This window comes from Neovison vison, chromosome 1 (assembly GCF_020171115.1).
Source record: "Neovison vison isolate M4711 chromosome 1, ASM_NN_V1, whole genome shotgun sequence".
In the NCBI taxonomy this organism is placed as follows: Eukaryota; Metazoa; Chordata; class Mammalia; order Carnivora; family Mustelidae; genus Neogale; species Neogale vison.
Genome location: NC_058091.1, coordinates 299,775,903 through 299,796,838, shown reverse-complemented (window position 1 = coordinate 299,796,838; position 20,936 = coordinate 299,775,903). Strand labels below are relative to the sequence as shown.

Sequence of the window (20,936 nt, the reverse complement as noted above, 5' to 3'; positions counted from 1 at the left end):
CCCCTTGGTCACCTGGAAGAATGTAATGGTACATTTTCTATGGCTAGATCTGAGTTAACTGTGAAAATTCAATTAGCCTACAGTTCTTTATTCATGAAGACTTATTATATATTTTACCAAGAAAATTTCAGTCTAAAAGCTTATAGTTTTCCAACTAAGGATGCTAAACCATAAAGAGAAAGAGACTTTGTGCCTCCATCTTGTTATGATTGGGTTCATGTTGATTCTGATGAAAATCCTTATGAACTATATATTATAATAAATATTGCTTTAAAAATGAACAATTCTATATTATCCATTTCAAAATAATAAGAAGCCAATCTTAACCTGGATGCCAAAATAGTAATGAGAAGATGAAAAGATGAAATATATATTTTAATTAAATACATCAATATTATACACTAAATAAATATATAGTTATCAGTATTTATTTAGTAATTCAATAATTAACCTGAGCATTCTGTGGTCTTTCTATAACATCAATGTATAATAGAAAAAAATAATATATAGATTTATACACATATTTTTTATGCTTGGATCTGTGGTAGTTTGTGTAGATCAAACATTGTTCATATGCAGTAGACATTCTGGCTGATGCATTTAATGCTTTAATTTTACTTATGATTATGTTAATTTCAGGACAATAACAAATTTTTCTGGAGTAAAGTCTAATATTTACAAGTGTCTTATTCATTAAATTAATGAACTATATAATATGGATACAACTGTATGTTTTATATGGTAATTATTGTGCAAATAATGTATTATTGACTTTTAACTGAGTCAAAATCCTTATAGCTAGCAGCAGTCAATATAAACATGCTTGGTAGGTATTTTATTAAAACATAATTACTTTAAAATATTTTACTTATTTCTAAGAAATTTTCTTAGAACTGTTATTAATGTCTTATTTTCTATATTTGAACTTATTTACCTTACGAGCAGTTCTCTTTCTCTTAGTATATTGAAAAAGAAACAAAAGAAACAAACTCTTCCTTATCTTTCCTATATTTCCTTGCATTTTCTTATATTTCCTGTAAACTTCATCCACTGTTGTGTATGAAGTACTTTCATTCAAGTTGTTCTCATTTTCATTACAAATATAGTATACAGAAGAAAGAGATGAAGTGGGAGACGCACGCATGAATATTTTGCCTAATGTGAATTAACCACATTACTTAATTGATTTGATCTCATAATGCATTATTTAGAACAGCTTGTTAGATGGTTTTGTCATTTAATATTCAAGTAATGGAAACCATCAGCATTTTTCTGTAGATTATTTTAACAGATGGAGATCCTCTGCAGATATCCTTGGCTGTGGTAGATGGTAGCTTTATAACTATAGGGAAAAGATTTTGCAAAGAAAGCCTTTTGCCTTTATAGGACTCCAGGCACAGCTCTTTGAACGTGTTGGGTATTATTTGGACTTCCCTGTGTTTGTGGACAGTTTTCTAGGTTATCTGGGTTTTCTGGGTTATGGACATTTTAGGGCAAACACAGGCATCAAAAACAAATTCACCATCAAGAGGGAGAATGACAAAGAGAGACCTGAAGTCACCACGTAAGATTAAGGCTTGGTTCTCTCACCCAGTGGCTGAATGATCAATGATCTTAGAAAAGTTTTTAACTTTTAAAAACTTTCCTTCTATCATTATTACTTATATGCTACTTTATTTCTAAAATTGAGAAAATACTATGTAGTCATTATGAAAGTAAGAGGGAGAAATGCGAATCGCTTGACATAGTACATGACACACAGCAATTTACTAGTCAATATCATTGTTACCATCATCTTATCATATTGGCAGGAAGTTCTGATGTCTCAGGAACCATCTATTTTGCAACAATAAAACAGTAAACTGTTTACACATGCATGATACGAATGCATGTGCCACTCAGTTTTCTGTTTTTTTTTTTTTCCATCTCTAACGTATTTAAGAGAAGGAAATGGATACTTAACAGTGTCACATAAGCATATGTATACACACACAAAGCCAACAAAATTATGATTAGTAATTTTTAAGAAATTATTCTGTGCATTTTTAAGCAATGAGAAATTGGAGCTCATGAAATTCATCTGAAGGAAGTTTTCTGGTTTTGTTTTGTTTTCAGAATAATCACTTAATAAGCATGAAATAGAGCTAGTTGTGCAGATTCTCTTATAAGTTATTCATGTATAAAATATGTGTACATATTTTACTTTTACATTGAAAAGTATCATTTCAGCTTGTAATGTTACATCACATTTGTAGTTTAATTGCATCACATGAGAAATTTTCTTGCAGAAAGAGCATTGGCTTCTAAAGAAATGGCTTTTCTGTTTATAAATGTATGCTGTCTTTTCCTCTGAAGGATGTAATTCAAAATGACAACACACTAAAAAGGGCTTGACACAATGGCATGTGAAATTGCAAGGGGATTAATTTTTTATTTATGCAAAAATGTGAAAACCCTCTCCTTTCTCATGATTCAAGAATCTCTCTCCCCTCTTACACTTTCAGACTATAGTTCAAAATACATGTAATACAAGTAGAGAATAATTGGATCATGGTAAGCTGCCCAATATATTTCTTTTGCCCTCTCATTTCTCTGTTTATGAATGGTGACAACTCCACATACGTCAGGTGACTTTTTTGCAGGTGTTCTAAAAAATAGGGTTTTAGAGTGGCAGGTAGAAGAAGAGAATAACTTTTCATTTTAATGCTATGTTAAACTAGAAGGAATTTGAACTTCAGAGCAAAAAAAAAAATTACTTCAGTTTGTTGATTTCAAGCCACTTATTCAACCTCTCTAAGCCTCAGTTTTCTTAATGGTAAAATATGGAAAATAAAGAACTCAGAATGTTGTGGTAAATAGGAATAAGACAATGATAAAGTTGCTGACAGAGCATGTAAATGTCCCAGAAATTCCACTGAGTTTATCCCCCACATTCCTTCCTGGTGGTTCTCATGTAGTTTCCCTCACTCCTACTATTCAACCGTGAATAAATCCCAAACAAGATTATTGCTGTATCTAGATTCTGCTTTCACTAGGTAAGTAAGATCTAGAAGTGATCGTCCTGTCTCAGCAGGACCTGCGCACACCATCTTGTCTTCCTAAGTATAATCTAGCCTCATTCTCATGGAGATATTTTCATTTCCCTGTACAGCAAACTATTCTGGATCTCTGCTCAATTTTTTTTTATTAAATTGATTTATTTATTTTCAGCATAACAGTATTCATTGTTTTTGCACCACACCCAGTGCTTCATGCAATCTGTGCCCTCTCTAATACCCACCACCTGGTACCCCGACTTCCCACCCCCTGCCCCTTCAAAACCCTCGGATTGTTTTTCAGAGTCCATAGTCTCTCATGGCTCACCTCCCCTTCCAATTTACCCCAACTCCCTTCTCCTCTCTAACACCCCTTGTCCTCCATGATATTTGTTATGCTCCACAAATAAGTGAAACCATATGATAATTGACTCTCTCTGCTCAATTTTACCAACCACTCTTCATCTATACCAACAGAAATTGTATCTTTCCTCTGGCTGGGTTTTATATCCTCATCTGAAAAGCCTCACTATCATCCTTGTGACTAAGAATATTGACACTATGTAGTAATATCTCTGCTATTTCCTATACCCTAGACTAATGTATTTTATATGCACAAAATGCAAAACAAGACCCATGTTCACAGTGACATCTTTTATATAAAAGTAGAGTAGTTTCCCAAACTATCCCCCTCCCTTGGCTATTACAGCTTGTCATACATAAGAAGTAAAAAAAAATAAAGAAATAAAAGACATAAAAATAAAAATAATAAGTACTTTTTGAGTTGGGAACATATTCTTTATTAAGGTCAAATGTTAGAGAATCAAATGCCTGATTTCTTTTTTCCCTTTTAATATTTACTTATCTTTTATCTGTTACCTTAATAGCTAAGTAAAGAAGTATGTCCATAAGACTCTTTGTGTTATTAAGTATAGCATATTTATATTAGCCATTTTTCACATATATTTCATTGGCTAAAGTATTATGATTTCTAATTGCTCCTCATAACATTTGGCCATTAGACTTTCTGATCACTAAGTAAAATATGTCCATAAGAAAATACATGTTAATGGCTTTAAGAGAAAATGATAAAGTAGCAAAATATGAAAAACCATACAGCTAAAGGAATAAAATATTCATTTAGTCAAATATTCTCAGTTTTTTATACTTTAGTAGATGAACTCAAAGTCTCCTACTGAGATCGAAAAAGGAAAATCATTTTGTTTTGGTTCTCTAAACCATTCACGCAAATGAGTATCTAGAGATTTAATCAAGTTCCTTGTGTAACCAGTGATAGGGACTTTCAGTTTCTGTATTCTAAGTCCTAGGAACATTGCACTAATCCTTGAAAATGTACCAGAAATCGAGCAGGTACTGATTGGTGTTAAATGTAATACTGCAAAAGAAAACGAGATATAACACAAGTGAGAAGTATTCATTTTCAGTAAGAAGCACAGAGTTACAGAGAAAATATAGGTGTGAACCTTTCTATTATCATAGAAACTGTAACAATTTTCACCTATTGCAAAACTAAAATAAAATAAGACTAAAGTAATGTAAATAGCATCACTGAACTATTATCTGATACTTACATGGAAGTAAATGATTCAACACATACAATTGCTAAAGAAAAAGTAGAGAATTCTTATGCTAATTGTATGATAGACCAAATAATATGGTGTCATATGTGTCATAAATATGAGTATTAAATTACAATGGAATTTTCATATTTACTTTCCTTTTTCAAATAAAAGTTAGAGCAAGATTCCAACTTATTGAGAATATTTTACTTGACTGTGAATCAATAATATAGGACTCATTGTTCAATTACTGACTTGTATTATTTTATATTAAAGTCATATAAAGCATGATTCTAATGGAAAATGAAACTCTTAGGTCATTTAATTTTTATCTCTTGGGTTCTGTTTCCTTAAGACCAAAAATGTCTGAAAAATTATAATTTATGTAACATTCAACGAAATGGAAGAATTTTTTTTTTTAAAGCTGCACTCATTTAAACTCAACAGAAAAGATTTAAACTCAACATACTTTTAGGGAATCGAGGTGGATTATCATTGACATCCGTGAGGGTGATGTTGACGATTGTTGTTCCAGCTAACCCTCCTAGTTGTCCGCCCATATCCTTGGCTTGGATGAGGACTTGGTATTGTTCTTTGACCTCCCTGTCCATGTTTGGCAAAGCTGTTCTAATAACACCTTAAGGGAAAAAATAAATAAAAGATAAATATCACAAACATTGTGTTTTCTGAGATCAGATAATCTGCAACAAGAAAATGATAATATCTAGATTCACTAGCAAAGACATGCTATCAAAATTGTGTATCTTTCAAAAAGTGAAACACTCAAAATGTCCAATGCTTAGGATATAATTAAAAATATTATGGTAGCAGCCATGTAATGAAACGCTGTGTAGCATTGTGGAATATGGTCAAAAAGCAATGTATCAGCTCTAAAAGACAGTCATCGTTCACTAAGCCAACCAAGTCAGACAAGATTTATACAGAATGATTCTATCTTTAAAAGGGAATGGACTCCTCAAACTCAACACACACAAAACAGATAATTACGTCAAAAAACGTGCAGAAGACACAAACAGACACTTCTCCAAAGAAGACATACAAATAGCCAATAGACAGATGAAAAAATACTCATCATCATTAGCCATCAGGGAGATTCAGATCAAAACTACATTGAGATACCACCTTACGCCCATTAGAAAGGCCAAAATTAACAAGACAGTGAACAACCTGTGTTGGAGAGGGTGTGGAGAAAGGGAAACCCTCTTACACTGTTGGTGGGAATGCAATATGGTGCAGCCACTTTGGAAAACAGTGTGGAGATTCCTTAAGAAATTAAAAATAGAGCTTCCTTATCACCCTGCAATTGCACTACTGGGAATTTACCCCAATGATACTGATGTAGTGAAAAGAAGGACCATCTGTATCCCAATGTTCATAGCAGCAATGGCCACGGTTGCCAAACTGTGGAAAGAGCCAAGATGCCCTTCAGTGGACGAATGGATAAGGAAGATGTGGTCCATATACACTATGGAGTATTATGCCTCCATCAGAAAGGACGAATAGCCAACTTTTGTATCAACATGGACAGGACTGGAGGAGAATATGCTGAGTGAAATAAGTCAAGCAGAGAGAGTCGATTATCATATGGTTTCACTTACTTGTGGAGCATAAGGAATAACACGGAGGACATTGAGAGATGGAGAGAAGTGAGTTGGGGGAAATCGGAGGGGGAGACAAATCATGAGAGACTATGGACTCTGAGAAACAAACTGAAGGTTGTGAAAGAGAGGGGGGAACGATGGGTAAGCCTGGTAGTGAGTGTTATGGAGGGCACGTATTGCATGGAGCACTGGGTGTGGTGCATAAATAATGAATGCTGGGACACTGAAAAGAAATAAAATTTAAAAAAAGGGAGTGGGATTGTTAAACAATATAGAGCAAATACACATTAAAAAATCAGTGGTTACAGTGAGTGTGAGGTTTCTAAAGAATGCTATTTTCTTCTCTATTCTTTATTTTTATAAAGTACATTTATTACTTTACTTTTTAAACACATAACATATCTCCTCCATGTATTTTATTTCATCTCTCAGGATACCTTTTAATTATTTTAGCCAGAGTTTTTCCCTTAGATCTCATTAAGCTTTATTACTACAGGGACCTCGTCTCTCTTGTCACCAAGTTACTCCAGCCTCTAGGGCAGTGTCTGCATTTAGAAGGAACGCAATAACAATGTGTCAACCAACTGACTAGTTGAATGACTGACCGAATGAATGAATGAATGAATGAGTATATGTATAATTAAGTTTACAATCATGAGTCATCCAGCATATATGCATATTGAAATATCCTACTCAGTTTCTGCTCCTGTGTCCAAGTATAGAACTAATTTATATGTATATTTATTCATAGTGAAATATCTAAGACCTTCTTGATTTGTTGTAAGTACAATTATGGATAAATTTTGTACCAAATTCCAACCTATAGACAATAGTTTTAGGGAAAGACTGCAGAGCAGTTGTCTTAAACCCATGTACCTTAGATAGTGTCATTTTTCAAATAAAGTAGCATATATAACTAACAAATATAATATTGAGCATAACATGAAGCATAACATCCAATTCATAAACTGAATATACATCCACATTTTATCTATACTTTCCACTATTAACTTGCCAAATGCTGTTCTGTTGTTAGTTTAGATTTAACTACAATCTAGATTTCTTCTGACCCTTGGCAGGAAATGGTGGCAGAAAAGACAAGCTCCAGGTTTTTGCTACTGCTGTTTATTCATGCATTGGTACTGACACTCTATTATTTTACTCTCTTTAGCTCAGATCCTTGATGTTTCATTTCCAAGTCTCTTAGCTAAGATTCTTCATCTCTGCCGTCTTAGTGACTTGGTCGCACGGCTTTAAGTACCTGATTTCTGCCTGCCTTAGAATGTTTATGTTTTCTAGATAAATTCCTGGGTTTAATTTATATGCATGCTTTCTTGTCCTTTTGCTGACCAGATCTTTACTCAGTTCATTTCCAATATAAAAATTGTATACATGTATATATTGATACTTGTAATTATATATATTTTTACATAAGTTTTACTTATCCAACTCATTTTTTTAATATTTTATTTATTTATTTGAAAGATAAAGAGAGAGAGAATGAGAGAGAGAGAGAGAGAGCATGGGAGGAGAGAGGTCAGTGGGATAAGCAGACCCCCTGCTGAATAGGGAGCCTGATGAGGGACTCGATCCCAGGACTCCAGGATCATGACCTCAGCCAAAGGCAGTCACTTAACCAACTGAGCCACTCAGGCACCCCTACCCAATTCATTTCTAATATATAAATGTATAAATATAAATTTTATACTTTATATATCACGTATATTGTATATACATACATTAAGATGCTAAGATAAAGAATACACAGGCATTACCAGACTTATTTAAGATGAGTTTTGTTTTGTTTTGTTTTGTTTCAGGTAAGTTGTTACAGTTGTTATCACAATATCAAACTGCCCTGCCTTCCTGTTCCACCTTGTGCCTGATAGGTGACCTACTTGCTGCTTCTAGCCCTCCTTTAGTGTAATACTGCTTGACTGGAAGACATTTGTTAGACTTTAGAGAGAGCAAAGTGTTGCATATGCAGTTCCAGTGAAAACTACTGATGGCCATGATGTGCTCCCCTCTCCCACCACCATTTCCATTCAAGAGCCACTACCTCAGACAAGTCAAATCCGATATTTGTAGATAGTTTTTCAGAGAAGAATCTGGAATGATTTTTCAGAGTAGAACCTGGCAGACTACGAAATTCAAATGTAAGAACAGAATCTTAAAACACTGTGGTCTATTGAAAAAGCCTGGTGAAAAACAGTCTCCTTTCCAAGAAGTTACTCTTCTTATGGACCACCCACTGTTTACCAACTGCCTAATATTTAAAACCAAACAAACCAAAATAGATTACATGATCTTGAGCAAGGAGGAATCTTGCCAAGACTGGAGTTTAAAAACTCTAAGAGTAGAATGTAACAAGCAGAAAGAAATGTTACATTCTGCTATTTGGGGTCTTAGGTTTAAGTTCATGTGCTCATCTCTATTTCTTAGTATTTGTATATAAAGATACAGCAACAGCCTCATATGATAATAGCTGAAGCCTAAAATATGCATTTTGCAGGACAGTCTAAATACTCCACAGTGGTAATACCACAAAATTTAATTAATTAGCTATAATTCTGAAGTAAATCTTATTTAATAGAACAAAAGAGTGGGTAGGCAAGTGTATAATGAATCCTGGTATGATTTGAATGTCTTGTACCTAATGAACCTTCCAGCATACATAACTGAGATATAGAGTAAATACAGGAAAAAGAAAAATAGCAGAATTTTATTTCTGCCAGAATGAATGGAAATATATGGTTGAGAGAGTTATAAACTTAAAATAATAATCAAAGGACACTAGTCTGCCAAGGGATATATTCTGCCTCTGCAATGACCCTTATGTTGTATCAACCCTCCTAGTCTTGGTAGATCTCAGCTTATTTTGCAAATATGGGTTAAATACTCTGATAACATTTTAAGATGAGAATAATACAATATTCTCTATGGAAAATCATAAAATATTACATGTGTTAATTCAGCATATGTTTTTACATGTGTTATTTCTTGAGTTAAGGATTGAACTACAGGACTGAGACATGGGACACTAGATTCAGTCAGCATTTGTCCTAAAATATATGTTTCATTCAGACACTGTTATCACATGTGATGGTATAATGGTGAATACTCTTCCATCTGCCACTTTATACATTTATTTACACTTAACACACTTATTCACTCTATACACTTTTGTAGACTTCTCTCTGCTCTCTGTCAGTTTTAACAGACCAACTGGCAGGACACTGAATGGTATAAGGAGAATGAGGTGCGGTTTTCTTTGCATGGATACCCCCACATCCCACAGACTCCTGCTTTGGCCCTCCCCACACTGTTGCATGGGTCTCCAGGACCCTATCGTTCTTTCAGTCCTGGAGTGGTGACCACAGACACCTGTTATGTTTTCTCCATATTCTGACCCATCCTGCATGATTTCCCTTCAGTCTGCTTGCACTTCAAAATGTAGTCTTTTATTAAACTAATCTCAAATTACTCAACTAGGTGTCTTGCTTCCATCTAGATAATCATTGATACAGACTCTCTATAAGGCACTTTCATGGAATGTCTATTAATGGGCATGTGTTTATGGGAGCGTTGAGGAGACCATAAAGAAACACTTAAATAATTAACCTAATTTCAGATGGTGATTAGTGTAATGAGGAAAATGAAATCAAGCGTCTTGGACAGTGATGTCGGAAAAGTCATCTCTGAGGAAAGCCTTTAGAGTTGCAGTCTCTGAGAAGTGGAGGAGATAGGCTTGGAAAGAATAGAAGAAGGAACATCCCAGAGAGGGAAGCAGGAGAATACTCTGTAGGAGCAGGAATGGTCCCTTCAAAGCATACCAGAAGAGCCCATGTGGCTGCAGCTTACTGCTATGGGGAAGGATGGGTAAAATAAGACCAAAGAGGGGGAAAATAAGAAGAAACCACAGTGATTTCAAAGACAAATAAACCCTCTGGGAATCATCTTGAAAATCAAAAAGTGAAATCCAACTACAGTGTTTCTGCACAGCAAAAGAAACAATCAACAAAATGAAAAGAGAGTCTATGGAATGAGAGAAAACATTTGCAAACCACATATCTGCTAAGGGGTTAATAGACAAAATGTGAAAGAACTCATACAACTCAGTAACAAAAAAAGGAACAGTCTGATATGAAAATAGGCAGGGGAACTAAACAGTCATTTTTTTCCCAAAATACATTATACAAATAGCCAACACATACAAGAAAAAGGTGCTCAACATCAATAATCATCAGAAAAATGAAAATCAAAGGATTATCACCTCACACTTGTTAGAATGAATATCAACAAAAAAAGACAAGAGATAGCAAATGTTGGCAAATATGGCGGAAAGGAAACACTTGTGCAGTGTTGGTAGGGATGAAAATTAGTGCATCCACCATGGAAAATTCTGTACAGGTTCCTCAAAAAATTAAAAAATAGAATTACCATATTTTTCATTGATTTCACTTTTATGCATATATCCAGGGGGAAGGAAAACAGGATCTCAAAGAACTATCTGCACCTTCATGGTCATTGTTGGATTATTCACAAAAAGCCAAGATACAGAAACAACCTAAATGTTCATCAATAGATGACTGGGTAAAGAAGATATGATACACACACACACACACACACACACACACATCCATTTGCACACATCCATTTCCCATCCATTTGCAATAGCATGGATGGACCTTGAGGGTATTATGGTAAGTGAAATAAGAGAGAGAAAATGAATATTCTATAATATTATTTATATGCAGAATCTAAAACAGCTGAACTCAGTGAAACAGAATAAAATGGTGGTTACCAGGAGCTGTGGAGTAGGCGAAATGGGAGTTGTTGGTCAAAGACACAAACTTGCAATTATGGGATGGATACCTTCTGGAGATCTAATGTACAGCATGGTGATTACAGTTAATATTATTATATTATATTCTTAAAGGTTGCTAAGAGAGTAGTCCTTAAAAGTTCTCACCCCAGTAAAGAAACAAAAATACGTGATGTGATGTAGGTGTTGACTAACACTGCGGTGGTAATCATTTTGCAGTATTAAATGTATCAAATCAACGCACTGTATATCTTAAACTTACATGATGTTGTATGTCTATTATTTCCCAGTAAAGCTGGAAAAATGTTAATTATTAATTTGAGACTATTTTGAGAGATCAAGAGAGAGAATAATGGACAAATTGCTCTATTCTCCACTCACTGAGGATTAGAGTCCAAAGAAGTCCTGGTTCACTAGTCTGTTCTTAAAAGAGAAAGTGTAGTGTTGAGATAAGAGTGTGAACCACATAGCACTCCCCCTCTACTCTGAAACCCAAGTCACTCAGAGTGAATACTTCACATCATCTCCAACTTCCCACTTAACTCTCTGACCTTATTTTTCACACCCTCCTTCTTTGGTCACCAGAGCTTTGGACATTCTCTTCCCTCTGTGGGCAATATTCTTCCTATCGTTTACTCATGAACAGCTCCTCTACTTCCTTCATATCTTTTCTCAAAGCCCTTTTCATAGGACTTTCTTGATCATTCTATCTAAAATTCTATACTGATTTCACTACCTATTGCTTCTGTAACAAATTGCCACAGACTAAGTGGCCTAAAAACAAGACAAACTTATTATCCTATGGTTAGGGAGGCCAGAAGTCCAACATGGATCTTGAGAGCCAAAATTCAGGTTGTGGCTAGATGCATTTATTCCTTTTTGAAGGGTTTTTATCTTCTAAAAGATGTCTAACTTCTCTGGCTCCTGGTTTTCTTTCTCTACTTCTAAGGTAGCAGCATAGCATCTTTTAATCTTTCTTGGACTCTGACTTGTCGACCTCCTTCTTACACTTTAAGAAGACATGTAATTAAACTGGGCCCACATAGATAATACAGGATAATCTCCCCAGCTTGTGGGAAGGTAAGTAGCAGCCCTAATTCCATCTGCTACTTTAATTCCCCTTCCTTATGTAATTCAACATAATCACATGTCCCAGGGATCAGGGCATAGACATGTTTGAAAATCATTATCCTGCATACCACACATAACCCTCCCCAGCCCTTCCAGTGCTCTCTCTCTCTCTACTTACCATTTTCTTCTTAGCCCTTACTGCTCTCAAAACACTAATATTTTGCTTGCTTATTGTGTTTGTTTGTGTTTTCCCAAATAAAGTGAATATTCCTGAAGGTGGGGATTTTGTCATTATTTTGTTTTCCCTGTAGGAAACTTAGTTCTAGAACAATGTGAAGCATATGGTAGACACACAGTAAATATTAATAAAATACACAAATTAACATACAGCAATAAGCTTAGGTGACACATGGAAAGTTACCATATACCCTTCAAGAGAGATGATGATTGAATATATACTAGCAATCTTGGTCATTATTGATGGTTGATCATGAAAATATTCTTTTTTTTAATGAAAATATTCTTGATGTAATTTTGAATGAGATGGAGTTGTTAGTATAGACATATGTATATGATAGCTAGTATGTTGTGAAAAAATGATTAAATGCTATTTTTGCATCTGAAAATAATAACCCTTAGTAGATAACACACTCCAATGCTGGCCATGTCATGACTGACCTTTTAAATTATGAATCTGGAGGAAGCATTAGCAAATATATCATAATGCTCAAGTCTTTTAGGAACTGCTAATAGATGGTAGAATAAAAAATAATAATTATAGGTAAAGATGGTAATCTTAACTTTATCACAATGTAAAGTTTCTTTTTTTTTTTCAATTCCACAGCTAAATTGTATTTTAAAACACTTGTACAAGTCCTGGTTTTGCAGGAATTTGTATGAAAAGCTACTGAGTTCCTTTTCATTGCAGTCTTAAATTAGTCTAAAATTTTAAAATGTGAAATGGGGTTTTTAAGAGCAAGTGCAGTCTTTAGAAATATTAACAAAACTGTTGTGTCTATCACTATACAGATGAAGTGTATAATTTAAAAAGATGTTGCTGCCAATAACTCAATAATGTATTTTAAGGACAAGAAGAGTTATCAGGTTACCTTCAGTAGTAAGAAAATTTAGAGACCTTCTTCCCACCTGTAACATGCCTTGACCTTGCTTTAGGACTCAGAAGACACTTCCTAGGACCTCTTTCCTTGGGAAGTTCTTCTCTCAGTTTGTATCAGTGCTCAGCAGTCATACTACGTATCAGAGAATTTCATCCTACAAAATTCAACTGTCATCTTCTGAGGACCTGGTGGCCTCCCTCCAGGTGATGGGGACCCGCTTGAGGATCTACTTGACTCATCTTGGTATCCTACTAGCAAAACACCTGTGAGGTCATTGGTTCTACATTGACATTCATCCCATGAATAAATAGATCCTGCACCACCAGCTCCTTGCTCATCATCTCTTTAACACTTCCACCAATGGGAAACTCACAATCTCATGAGGCATGCCTCTTATTTAGGGACAGGTACTGACATCCTCTTATATGTACCTGAAACCAAAATTCTTTCTTCCTGTAACTCAGCCAGCTATGATAGCCCTTTTCCTCTCAAGCGGCACAGAATACAACCACTTCCTCTACTTCATAACAGTTCTACAACTTCCTCAAGTCTTGTATCACATGCCCCTGGAGTATTTTCCTTTTAAAGCCAAACATTCTCAGTTCTATCTACTGATGTGTGCACTCCATGATTTCTAAAATAAGGCAAGCAAAGTTCATGCCGAGTTCTTGGGAAGTGAGAGGAGGCAGAATACAAGGGAACCATTCATGGGAGCACGTTTTTAGTCATGCAGTTTTACTACCCATAACTAAAATATTGCAAAATAAGTAATATGGGATGTAATAGGTTAATAATTATCTATTTCCTTGACTTAATTTTCCTGCCTTGTATTTATTAGCATTATTGCTCTCCTTGCTCTCACTATGCCCATAATCAGACCTTGTCTAAATGCAGAAAGTATTAGAGGCATGACGACTTTGCGTACGTAACCCCTCTTAACCTGCCCTCGAATAAAGATGATACTCTTTCTTTCATCAGCACCTCAGCACTAAGGTGTCTGGAATCTCTCGGAATTTACTCTGAATTAATATCAAAAGCATTTCAAGTCATGAAATATTGTAAGTATTTATACAGTAATAACAAAATTAGCTCAAAATATAGTCTAACCCATGTTTCAATTATACTCTGCAGCTTTAAAACACCAACACTTTGTTGAAGACCTAAAAGAGTAAGCATCAGTCAGAATCAGAGAGGAAGTTTCACTTAAGACCCAGGCCTGGAGATTATAATTCCTGAATAAAAGGTGATAGACTCAAAGAGTAAAAATCTTGAGGAAGTGTCTGTTCTCACAACAACATTTTTCAGATTTCCCTTAACAGAGCCCAAGACAGGATTACAGAGCATGAAATAGTTGAATGGTGAATAAAAGGGAAAAAATGCAGCTTGTGCATTCAACTCGAGCCTCATTCAACTGTTTTCATATGGATTCTATAAAGGCATATATAAATGCATAAAATAGAAAAAACTTATAAGTATACGTTGTTTTTGATAATATATATAAATGAAAAGATATCGATAAAAAAGCTCTGGAGATGGATAGCAGTGGTAGTTGTAGAAAAATGTGAATTTTTAAAAAGATTTTATTCATTTATTTGACAGAGAGAGATAGAGAGCACAAGCAGGGAAGCAGCAGGCAGAAGGAGACCAGACTCCCTGCTGAGCAAGGAGCCCAACATAGGACTCAGTACTAGGACTCTGGGATCAAGACTTGAGTGTAAGGCAGATGCTTAACCAACTGAGCCACCCAGGTGTCCCATCAATATGATGGTGCTTAATGCCACTACACTGTTTGCTTAAAATGGAATATGGTAAATTTTATGTTACGTATATTTTATGACAACAAAATCATTTAAAGTTTATAGGTTTAAAAAATGTTGAGGTAAAATAAATAATGATACTCTCTCAGTAAGGGGTCAGATTATTTGGAAAAATGGTACATATAATCACCAATGATGATATGTATCCATATCCATATCCATGGATGTATCCATGTATCCACCAATATCATCAATGCAGACTAGTTTTTTAACTAGGGAACAATTTAAATATTGTAAAAGAATTTTGAGCATAAATTAAGACATAAGGGCAATCATTTATAGTAAAATTTGTTTTCCTAAATAATTCTATTATCAATGTTATAGAGATATTTGGCATCCTGATTTCATGCACTAGATAAAATTTTATAAAATATTGTAATGCCTATGTTTAATGTTTTATAGATTATAGATGTTTTTCTAATGCATAAAAGCATTAAATATAAAAATATACAAAATATAATATGCTAATATAACACTTTAATGTTTTATAAATAATAAGTATAATGAATATAAACTTTATTTAATGTCATAGATTTGGGGCACCTGGGTGGCTTAGTCCGTTAAATATCTGACTTTTTATTTTAAACTTTATTTTTCAGCATTCCAATATTCATCGTTTATGCATTACGCCCATGCCCCATACAATACATGCCCTCCTTAATACCCACCACCTGGCTAACCCAACCCCTCACCCACATTCCCTCTAAAACCCTCAGTTTGTTTCTCAGAGTCCACAGTCTTTCATGGTTTGTTGCCCGCTCCAATTTCCCCCAACTCGCTTCTCGTCTCCTTCTGCCAATGTCGTCCATGTTATTCCTTATGCTCCACAAGTAAGTGAAACCATATGATAATTGACCCTCTCTGCTTGACTTTTGATTTCAGCTTGGGTCATGATCTCAAGGTTGTGTGCTCACTGGGGAATCTGCTTGAGAATCTCTCTGCCTCCACCCATCCCCCCTCTCCCATGCACACTCTCTTCCAAATAAACAAATAGATCTTTAAAAAGTGTCATAGATTCATCACACTTGAGGTTTGTAAAAATATTTAATAATAACTTGAAGTAATTCTATATATGTGTGCATACACACTCACACAAATGTATGTGAATTTTAATTCACAGTAAATAATTTCATAGTTAAGCTGGATAATTGCCAAATCAGCCAATTTTAAAGAGAACGATTATTTCCAAACTTATTTCATAGAATGCATCAATTTATATTCCTTATAAATAAGCCTCCTATATTCACTTGCATAGGGATGCTAGGAATATTTGTCAAAAAGCAGTATCGCTAAGGAAATGTCTTCTATTTTCTCATTCTAAATGGATAATAAATGGTTATATTTATCTCTTCATAAATATTTAGGCACAAGAAATTCTGATGAGGTTCTTCGTCTAAAAATTATTTTAAAGTGTATTCTACACTCAAATGTGGAAAATTTTAGATAATATTAGTTTTTCATGCATTTTATTTCATAACAGCAAAAGGAATCATAAAAGGAAGCTAGATGGCTGGAACAAATGGAGACTATTTCTGAGAAATTGCAATCATCCTTGATTTTTGATTTACTCTTATGTACCACAAGGTGATAAATTTGACAAAAAGTCTTCTTAATGGTCTCCGTGCATGAAGAACTAGTTATCATTCTATTAATGAAGTGCCTCCTCATCCACTCTTTTCCTGTCTAGTGGTCTGAGGCATTGTTAGTATCAAGACTTCTGTCTCCAGTGAAAATCAATGCCTCAAAAAATCTATTTCATTGCTTATGCCAGAATTGTTTCACCTTTAGTTCTAAATAATAAGCATTACATAAAATATAAATTTATAGTTATTAAAGGCATACTATGAATATACACATTCTCCTGTAAGATAATACTTTCTGAAGGCATTAGAATTAATCTGAAGCTGATATTGAACAAGTAAAGCCAGAGGGACAGAAAGTGTTTTGACTCAAAATTGTTGTCTGTCTGTTATTAAGTCGACAGTAACTATTTTATTCTTAATCTATGGTCTATGCTTAAATTCATTTTTGTATGATTTTCTCTCACCGTTCAGTTAGATACTGACTGTATCTATAGTTATTTCATCAATGTAAATCCCTTCATCTTTCTTCTGTCGCCTTATTCTGAGTTTATATAAACTCACCTGTTCTGTAGAATTAATCACTACAACCCGCTAAGTGTACTCTAGTACCCACCAATCTCTGCACACCCTCCTTTTTCTTTTTCCCATCCCCTCTGACTCTGAGGAGTGCTTCTCAGAGGGGAAAAGATGGGCAATTATAGAAGAAGAAATAACCCATAATTTTGTCATCTGATAAAAAGGATTTATTTTAGTTTATATAATTTCCCTCCCTCCAATATTTGTTTATATATTCAGCCTGTTGTCCAATCCTTCTTCATTCTACTGGAGCTTTGTACCATCATAAATGTCATTGAACAACTTCCCCAATTCTTCCTTCAACAATTTTTCCCTACAAAATATATGATTCCCCATGGTTAAGCAGCAACCATAGAAGTTCCTTAACAATGATACTGCCAAATATCTTATGCTCATTGCCATACTTCTTAAAAATACTTCATATTGTAGGTGTAACTTCCCCATCACACACTCAGGCTTAACATCTGACATTCTGACTTTTGGTTTCTGACACTCTTTCCAAACCGAAAGAGCTTCTATGTCCTAAACAAACCTTTCTAGAGTCCCTTCTTAAAGGACTGATGCTGTCCTTATTACAAGCTACTCTTTTTTTTTTTTTGGCTTACAAAAGGGACCAACTTCCTGCCTTATTCCCATAACTTTTTGCTGATTTCTCTCCCTCTATGGGCTTAATGAGAAGAGTAGGAAATTAGAGAATAGTAGGTTCATTTGCAGAAAGTTTTTGCAGGTTCTCTATTCCTAATTAATTGACTTTCTGTTTCTAGGTGACATTAAAACATGGCTAATTATTAATTAACCTATATCTAATTGGTATTCCAGCTTTCAGCAAATACTTATGGGGACGTGTTAATTTTGAAATGTTAAGCCTATTTGAATACATAGTGTCTGAAATTAAGACTTTTCAAATTGATATTGCTCTTTAAAATTTATTTACCAATTTAAAAAGTAACATTAGCACATTAACAATTTATTTCATTATTGCAACCTAATGGAATAACTAGTTTTGAATTCAATCTGCAATGTATGTGCCATGTAATAGTTTATAAAATAGCTATCGTTGTGGAGTTCTGTTTTAACTGTGACACAGAATACCTATTTTGATGGTCAGCATGGTCAGCTCTCTTTGAAAACTATCTAGCGTTCCAAAAAACAGATTCTCTAGACCAGGTAGACCGGCTCTAAGGCAAGGGACAATTTTCTATGTGCATAGTATCCTTCCCTTTCTATATTTTCCAAAGATTCTCATATATTTGGCTCCAAAAAGTGCCATTCAAATGTTCTGACTTAAAAATTAGACCAGCTTCAAAAGCACAGACCAGAAGAGTTAGTGATGTGGGTGTTTTGAGGTTGTCAACCTTCTTCTCCCCTCTGCTGGAAGCTATGTCTCTACTAATGCAAATCCAAATTAATTATCCATAGCCCTTGATAAATACAGCAATTGGGGCACTTGGGTGACTCAGTGGGTTAAAGCCTCTGTTTTTGGCTCAGGTCATGATCCTAGGGTCCTGGGATCAGGCCCAGCATTGGGCTCTCTGCGTAGCGGGGAGCCTGCTTCCTCCTCTCTCTGCCTGCTTCTCTGCCTGCTTGTGAGCTCCATCTGTCAAATAAATAAAATCTTAGGAAACAAAACAAAACAAAACAAAAAGACAGCAATAGAGGCCCCGTTATCTTACCACATGTCATTAAGACCCCAAACTGCCTATAATTGAACCCAAGCAAGGAAATCTGAAATGTAAAGTTATTTTATCCAGAAGAATCAAAAAGAAAAATATGACCATGCTTTTTGAAAATTTAAAGTAAATTATCCAGGTATCTCTAACTGGGGGTTGGGACTTAACACATCCATGTGAAATGGCGTACATTTACACAGGGTTCCATCCAGAGGAAATGGTTCTGCAGCCATGAGGTAAGATCTTATCTTCCTTTGTGTAATGTACAGCACACTGAATCTTTACTGCATTTTTAGAATAGGTAACTTCCCATGCCAAGATTTAATTAACATTTAAATATTTGAAAGGGGTGGTGATAATGTTGTCTCTAATAAAAAATTTACCTGTCTTGGGATCAATAGAGAAATAAGGTTGTCCCTGAAGAATGCTATAAACGACTCTGGCACTGTTTCCATAGGTCGGGTCATCCGCGTCTGTGGCCTTGACCTGGAGCACATATGCACCTGGAAAATAAGACAGTGTGACTCTAGCATATTTGTTTTTTAGAGCTCAAGGTCATGTGTTTTGTTTTGTTTTGTTTTGTTTTTTAAATCTGATGGACTCCATTTTTTTTTAATTTGGCATTACTCAATGATTCTGTGTATATATGATGCCACTGAGAATGATGTAACTATTATAACCAAAATGTTGGGCAACGATATAGCTGTTAGTGCAAATGATACATATTTTAAAAATCTATTTTAAAAGCTGTGTTCATTTCCAGTAGCTAGATGATTGAACTGAAAGTCATCATGATAGCTTTATTGATTTATACACCAAAAGAAACATGACACTGCTTACATTAGCTCATCTGCTTACTATAGATGCTTTAATTGCATGATTGGATTATCAATAGAGAAGCTAAAAGGTTTGAAGGTTTACTGAACTTTAGAGGCTGTAAGTAACTTGCATTGTTATTTAAAAATCAACAACTACATACTACCATTAGGAAGACTTTAATTAGGACGGAATATCTGAGAAATCAAGGATCCAAAAATAATTGCATTTATAGCTACAAGAACACCTCTAGGTCTCAGGACTGAATTAACCTAAGGATTCAGTGACATAAGAAAACTTAAAGGCAATTCAAATTCTCTGTATCTTTTCTCATGTTTTCACTAAGAGAAGTTAAAAGGAGATTTTACTTGTATTTTTGTCTTATATATTCATGGTTGTAGTTAAGTCTTTCTCTAAGACCTTTTTGACTATATCTTCATATCCTGTTCAGCATTACTATACTGAGTTGAGAACAAAGTAAAATCAAAATTATCAAGTTCAATATAAGTAAAATCAATATGTTGCTAATGGTTAGAAGGAAATCTCTACTGAGCACAAAGGGAGGGTTACGTACACCCAAAGTTAGAAAATGGACAGAATGCTCCTATTCTTAGAGGCACTCAAAGTGACTTCTTAATTTTGGGAACAAAGGATTTCTCCTTTCCAGTCAATTATTCATTCAGGCTTTACACTTCAGGTGGTACAAAACTGGAACGAACTCAATCTTAGTTTACTTGTAAACTAAGAGAATGAAACATTTCTTCCCCCCTACCATTTTGTCTGTCAGGTTAGTAAAAAAAAGAAATTTAAAAATGATAACTTTCAATAGACATTCAATATCAAATGGGATTGAATAGACATTCAATACCAAATGTTTTAATCTTAAGAATGCTTTGGTGAATTCTAGCTCTTTCAAGACATGAATGATAGGTTTTATTTCAACAGTCTTTTCCAGGAAAGGAAACTTCTAGAAGAAAAGTAGGCACCTATTTCTGAGATGTCAAGACTGATAACATTCCTTATTGTCCACTATCACCATCATGATCATCTTTATCAATATTTGCAACATCATTAATAATTATTTGACAAATAGGCATTAAGGACCTATATTAGATACCCATCAAAAGTATGTTCTCCTTTATGCTATAGGAATGAAATGTTGCAAGACTAACTTCCCTTCTTTCCTCCTTTCTGTCACACAGCGATTTTTATGGTTTGACCTA

At 34.6% G+C, this 20,936-nt stretch overlaps 1 protein-coding gene across 4 annotated transcripts in view; it reads right to left on the bottom strand.

The window, feature by feature from the left end:
* The window catches only part of CDH12 (cadherin 12), a 998,981-nt gene that overhangs the window by 74,806 nt on the left and 903,239 nt on the right, over positions 1 to 20,936 (bottom strand). For 3 of the 4 annotated variants that reach the window (XM_044233503.1, XM_044233522.1, XM_044233513.1), the window contains 2 exons: positions 19,281 to 19,400; positions 5,085 to 5,252 (listed from right to left, as the gene is read on the bottom strand). In XM_044233503.1, the coding sequence (XP_044089438.1) occupies positions 5,085 to 5,252; positions 19,281 to 19,400 (288 nt within the window). The remainder of the gene's footprint in view (positions 1 to 5,084; positions 5,253 to 19,280; positions 19,401 to 20,936) is intronic. The other variant, XM_044233529.1, reaches the window with a different exon arrangement.